The sequence below is a fragment of the Rutilus rutilus genome (genome assembly GCF_951802725.1).
Source record: "Rutilus rutilus genome assembly, chromosome: 15".
NCBI lineage: Eukaryota > Metazoa > Chordata > Actinopteri > Cypriniformes > Leuciscidae > Rutilus > Rutilus rutilus.
In genome coordinates this window covers 17,071,838-17,078,590 of record NC_140220.1, presented here as the reverse complement: position 1 = coordinate 17,078,590, position 6,753 = coordinate 17,071,838, and the positions used below count along the sequence as shown (strand labels likewise).

At 42.1% G+C, this 6,753-nt stretch overlaps 1 protein-coding gene across 1 annotated transcript; it reads left to right on the top strand.

Moving 5' to 3' along the window:
* Window positions 1-493: 493 nt before the first annotated feature.
* On the top strand, window positions 494-2,202 carry LOC311304754 (putative nuclease HARBI1; the record flags this gene model as incomplete). The annotated part of the gene is made up of 2 exons (XM_084431991.1): window positions 494-1,493; window positions 1,742-2,202. Exons 1-2 carry the CDS (start codon window positions 626-628, stop codon window positions 2,200-2,202), a joined length of 1,329 nt encoding a protein of 442 aa, XP_084288117.1. The 5' UTR covers window positions 494-625.
* Between the last annotated feature and the right edge of the window lie 4,551 nt (window positions 2,203-6,753).

Genomic DNA, 6,753 nt, shown 5'->3' with positions numbered 1-6,753 from the left:
ATTGATTGTGCTGCAGTGACTGACACCCCTGAGAGCCAACAGTAGCGGCATATTCATAAGGCCCGCCCACTGTTCGCGCTGGCGCTGCCAGCATGATGAGAGAACAGATCAGATGAGACAGCAGCACGGAACATTTATCCAGAAACTCCTTGTACTAAATGATCATCATAATCTATCGGAAACTTTGGATGCATCAACTAGAGTGTTGTCGTCAGAGAAAGGTGAAGTTCAAATCGGAGTAAAGATTTAGTGGATCCCAGTGTGATAATCTTTATTGAATAATCTTCTTTAATTGAATATGTGATGCAATCTCGTTTTGGTGAGTGACTTTTTTTTTATCATATGTTATCTTATGCCAGATATGTCAATTTCAGAAATTATTTGATATGAGCTGAGTTGTGTAACGTTAAGGCCAATTTATACTTCTGCGTCGAGGGTACGCCGTAGTGTACGTCGTAGGCTACGCACGTAGGTGACGCCGTCGTGAGCATTTATACTTCTGCGTTATGTCTGCGTTGCTCTGCAGTTGCACCGCCGAAACGCTAGTTGGCGGGGGCGGGTTTTAATGTTCCACTGTGTTTAGATTCCTCGCGGGTGTTTTGAGTTTAGGCTACTACAACAAGCAATGGCGACTGAAAGAGAGCGGATCATGTTGGAGTTGGAGCTTATTGAGGTTGAAAAACAGTTAATTTTAGTGAAATTACTCAAATTAAAAGGCAGAAACGAGAGAAGGCGTCGGAGGAGATGGTACGTGCGACCCGTGAACCTGATGAGGCAGAAGGAGGGTGAATTTTCTGTGCTTGTCCGGCCACTGAGAGACATGGACGAGGAAATGCACTTCAGATATTTCCGAATGTCTGCAGGTAGATTCGACGATTTAGTTCGTCGTGTGCAGCCATTTATCGTACATCAGTGTACGCACAGTATGCCTGTAGACATTACGCAGAGACTGGCAATCACCCTTCGAGTTTTAGCTTCAGGTGGAAGCCAACAGGCTGTAGCAGCTAGCTACAAACTGTCGTCCAGCACAGTGTCTTCCATAGTCGCCGAGGTATGTAAAGCTTTGTGGAAAGCACTGCAGCCAGAGTTTCTTCCCTGCCCTTCAGTCGCCCAATGGGAAACTATTGCTGCCGATTTTTGGCGACTGTGGAACTTTCCGAACTGTGTTGGCAGCGTAGACGGAAAGCATGTCAACATAAAAGCACCACCGCACGCAGGTAGCGACTACTACAACTACAAGGGTGCACACTCCATTGTTCTGATGGCTACCTGTGACGCCAGATATCGCTTCACCATGGTGGATGTGGGGGGATACGGACGGGAAAGTGACGGTGGTGTCTTCAAGGAGAGCCGATTTGGTTCTAGGCTTCTTGAACACAAACTGAACCTGCCCCCACCAGCCAATCTGCCTGGAACAGGAGTCAAAATCCCACATGTGATCATTGGTGATGCTGCATTTCCCCTACACAACAACCTCATGCGTCCCTTTCCAGGTATGTCACAGACAAGATTTATTTAATGTAATAGTACTTCATGTATGTGTATATATGGTGGTGAATTCAGGTTGAGTGGGACACTTTTTGCCATTGAGATAACTTGGAAAAAGTGTCCCAATCAACCTGAATTTTATATATATATATATATATATATATATATATATATATATATTCATTCCTGATCACAGCTACATTGACACTCAATGATTGCCTATCAATTAATACTGTTTTATTTTTCTACATAGGGATGAACCTACCAATGGATAAGCAGACCTACAATTACCGTCACTCCAGAGCCAGACGCGTGATTGAGAATGCATTTGGCATTTTGGTTGCAAGGTGGCGAATCCTTGGACGACCTCTAGAATGTCTGCCAGACAAAGCAGTTGATATTGTGAAAGCTTGTTCTGTTTTACACAACTTCCTGGCCTACACAGATGAGGTCAGCACACCTGTTAGCAGATACATCCCTGCTAATTTCACAGACACTGACACTACAGGGTCACCTCAGCTCGGGGAGTGGCGCAGAGTGGTGTCAGGGGACACAAATCTTTTGGAACCACTAGATCCACGTCACCTTTCAAGGGCCCGCTCCACCAGAGCTGCAGTTGGTGTACGGAATGACCTGACGGCCTTCTTTCAGTCACCCCACGGAATTGTGCCATGGCAGAACAACATAGTGTGTCGTGGTCAACTTGGTCAGTAAATTGTACTGGTGTAAAATATATACACCAATAAATGACATGCAACCATGTAAATAAAGACCAGTTTTAACTGTTCACGTTGTTTCTTCTTTAATTACAGTAACCTGCACAATACAATGTGCAAACTATGTATAAAATAATGTAACATGTAAAGGTGCAATGGTCTAGAATTGTTTATATTAAATATAGATGCAAAAGAGCAAACTATACACAAATAAATACTGTTATTGATCTTAATTTGCTGTAACCTGAACCATACAATATGCATACAGCAGGAAATGACATAATTGGTTTCAAACTATATATACAAATAGGTTAAAATATGTAAAAGTGCAATGTATAAAGGTGCAATGGTCTAGAATTGTAGATTAAAAATAGATGCTAAAGAGCAAACACACACAAATGGGTAAACTATACATTAATCTTTATTTGTAGTAACCTGCACAAAACAATGTGCAAACAGCAGGAACAGGCAATTTTTTGTATGCAAACTATATACACAAACGGGCATACTATGTACAAGTTAGTACAAAGTATTAAGGTGCAATGATACACTATTAACAATAAAAATGCACGAGAAAACTGTACACAAAAGCTACAAACTATATAGTATAACCTGCACAAATAGGTGCAAACAGACAAAATTATTAAAAAACAAAATGCTAAAGTGCATACTATTTACAAAAATGTGCAAACAATAAAACCTGCACAAATAAGTGCAAACAAGCAAAATATGAATAAATGCAAAAGTGCAAACTATATACACAAATGTGCTAACAGACAACTTACTAAAAGATGCAAAAGTGCAAACTATATAAAGATAGTGCACAGAATTAAAAGGTGCAATGTTGTAGAAGTAGGCACAATTGTTTATTTTTTCTGCTGCCACTCAAACAGGACCTTGGACACATCAAACATTGCCTGCGCCCTGTGCTCCTCCGGCACCCTTCGCAGCATGTCGGCAACAGTGTGCCCAAACCGGTCGCTCTCGTCATTTCCATGACTCAGTCTCTGTTGCAGCTCGACCCGCCGTTCCTCCAACTGAGCCTCCAACCGAGCAACTTGCATTTGGACCCAGTCCTCTTGTTCCTTCCTCTTCCTTTTCTGTGCCATCCTTGGACTGGGGGACTGAAGAGATGTCTGGGGGGACTGAGATGTCTGGGGGGACTGAAGCGATGTCTGGGGGGACTGAAGCGATGTCTGGGGGGGCTGAAGAGATGGCTGGGGGGACTGAAGAGATGTCTGGGGGGACTGAAGAGATGTCTGGGGGGACTGAGGAGATGGCTGGGGGGACGGTGGACATGCTAGTTGGTCGTTATTGGCTGAAGGTCTCACAACAGCCGAACCATTGGAGTTTGAGCTTGAATCGCTCCCATCCTGCGATTATGAAAGAAATAGCAAATAGTGTAAGTTAGTCTTTTATATATAAAAGCTGATGCATCCAGTGTTAATTCACAGATAAACAGAGCTATGAGTACTGCATATTCCTACATTGCAAATGCTACGTTGTTGCGTTTGTATTATCTGCAAGCCCAATATAATTACAATCTATTACATATAATATAAATACAATATAATTAAAACCCATTACACATGCTTTTTGTTTCCCAGGTATATTATTTTTGCACTAATCAATAACGTTACGGCGTGGTAGCATTGCTAGTTAAGTTAGCTAACCTAAAAACAACAGAGGTTCATAAAGGACGTGCATTATTTACCTTATCGTCAAAGTTTGACTCCGTAAGCCGGTGTTTCACATGAGGTGCCAGCCAAGACAGGAATAAATAAAACGCTGGGACTTTTTTCCCTCCTGGATCCCCGCTCCTTGTGGCGAGCTTTTTACGGAGGCGAACGTACTTGTCTCGACAGTTCTTCCATCTCTTCATACAATCCGCTACGTCCAAACCGACGTTGGAGGAAATCTCTCTCCACGAATTCGCTGCCATCTGGCAGTCTTTGTATTCTGCAGAAGACGAGTCATACAGATGGCTGTATTTCCGCACTTCTTCAACTAATCGCTCGGTCACTTGGTCCATTTCCATTTTCTTCACTGAACTTTCACCTGAACTTCTGAATTTAAAAATGGCGGGCGGTGCAGAAGAACACGCCGGAAATGCGTAGCCGGAAATGCGATGCTACCAAGCCGACCAATCACAGATCTTGCGGTCCGCGTCGCCGCGACGCGTAGTTACATTTTTGAGGAGGTGCGCGTCAGGGTACGGCGAAGGGTACGACGTATGGTACACGTCAATGCGTATGCTACGCCGTACCTTCTACGCGCACCCGACGCAGAAGTATAAATTGGCCTTTAGGCCGCAGTCGCAGCGCAAGCTGAACTGTTAGCCGTGGGCTAAAGCTACCGCGTGTAACAATGATCTTTGTATCATGAGTTGAGACAAAGAGTGATTAATGAGTGTCGATGTGTTAAATAACTTTCGTAAAGTTGGATTAATGTGTCATTTGAGCTGCGCATGTCATTTGTTACTGAAATGTTGAGTCAGAAATTAATTATTGTACGTTTTCCAAGGCTGCGTTTTCTTGTCCTGTTTTTTTTTTTTCTATGTGAACGTGATCGGCAAGTGTATCCTGTTTTGTGCCATAAATAATCCCGTGAAGGTGAATCGTCTGCCTAGTGGATGCAATTACATATGCACAAATGCTGACCAGTGCCCATGGACCTGTTTCCCCTTTGAACTGTAATATGAAACCATCAACTGGTAGGATAATTACAATTTTCTTTTGTTTTTTTGGACTCAAAGGACTTTGTTTTTTTTTTTTTTTTTTTTTTTTTTTACTTCTGAAATGGAGAGACTTTGTTTTTTTGTACTTTAACTGATCGAGAGAAGTTTGAACAACTCTTTAAACTGAATCATTTGATTCACGAACTCTGATCAGCTGAGTTGTTTGATTCATGAACTTTGTTCAACTTGATCAATTCATCTCTCCAGCATTTCCAATTCATATTGTTGAACATACTATTTTTCTATAGAAAGATAAGGTGGTTTATTGGAAGGAATTATGAATCACATTGTGTTTTCAGTCAAAACCAATACTAGTGTTTCTTTCGTCTACAAAAATTGACTAAATATCGTCGTCAACGAACCACGTGACGAAAACGAGACAAGACGCAATGTAAATGCTGCTCATGTGATTATAACTATAATTAAATGTATAATGCAATATTGTTGACGAATAAAAACGAGATTAAATGTGGTTAACAAAATAAAAACTATGCTAAAATGTCTGTTCATTTTCGTTGACCAAAACGAGACGAAATGTTAGGACATTATTTCGTCTCGTTTAGTCGCATTATTATTATTATTAGGGGTTCAAGCACGAAGTGCTGAAACCCTATTGTAATTGTGCTGATTTTTATTATTAGGGGTTCAAGCACGAAGTGCTGAAACCCTATTGTAATTGTGCTGATTTTTATTATTAGGGGTTCAAGCACGAAGTGCTGAAACCCTATTGTAATCGTCCTGATTTTTAGGGGTTCAAGCACGAAGTGCTGAAACCCTATTGTAATTGAATTGATTTTTATTAGGGGTTCAAGCACGAAGTGCTGAAACCCTATTGTAATTGTACTGATTTTTAGGGGTTCAAGCATGAAATGCTGAAACCCTATTGTAATTGTAAGGATTTTTAGGGGTTCAAGCACGAAGTGCTGAAACCCTATTGTAATTGTGCTGATTTTTATTATTAGGGGTTCAAGCACGAAGTGCTGAAACCCTATTGTAATTGTACTGATTTTTATTATTATTAGGGGTTCAAGCACGAAGTGCTGAAACCCTATTGTAATTGTGCTGATTTTTAGGGGTTCAAGCACTTCAGTGCTGAACACCTATTGTAATTGTTAATTTTCCCATGATGCAACATTCAGACATAAAACTGATCGGGCAGACCAAACCGTAAGTCGTGGAGACTTGAAACTTTGGGGGCTGATAGTACTCACACCGCCTACAGCGTCACCAAGGCCCGCCCCGATCGGCCTGACGGGGGCGCTACAGCGGGCAAAAGTACGAAACGGCTCATAACTCATCAACCGTGAGGCGTAGGCTCAAGTGTCTTATATCGCTGGAATCCTTGGCTCGAGGCGGACCAGATGCATGCCTCGGATTTGCTCGTCACCCCGGATAATTTTCGGGTATTTGGGGTTTTTCCAAAAACCTACTTTCGCGAACTAGTCCTAGGTTTTTGGCCCGACCGGAACCAAACCAGTGCGGCAAGATTCTCTGGAGTCTGTTTGTCAATAATTATCAAAAAAAAGTGTAAATTTCGCTTCACGGTCCCTAAGGGCCGCCAAAATGTTCGAAGTGGGAGGAGCCCATTTTGCTTAATTGGCTATAACTCGTGAACGGAACGAGATTTTTGCACCAAACTCAGCACACGCATGTACGAGCTCATTCTGTGGTCACGTGAAAAAGGGCGCAGCAACTGGCCACTTGGTGGCGCTATAACTGTTAAAAGGGTGTCAAAATGATGTATTTCTATGGAAAAAACACATGAAATGGCTGAAAGCGGCCATCTTGCTGTCTGATTTGCATACAACCTCA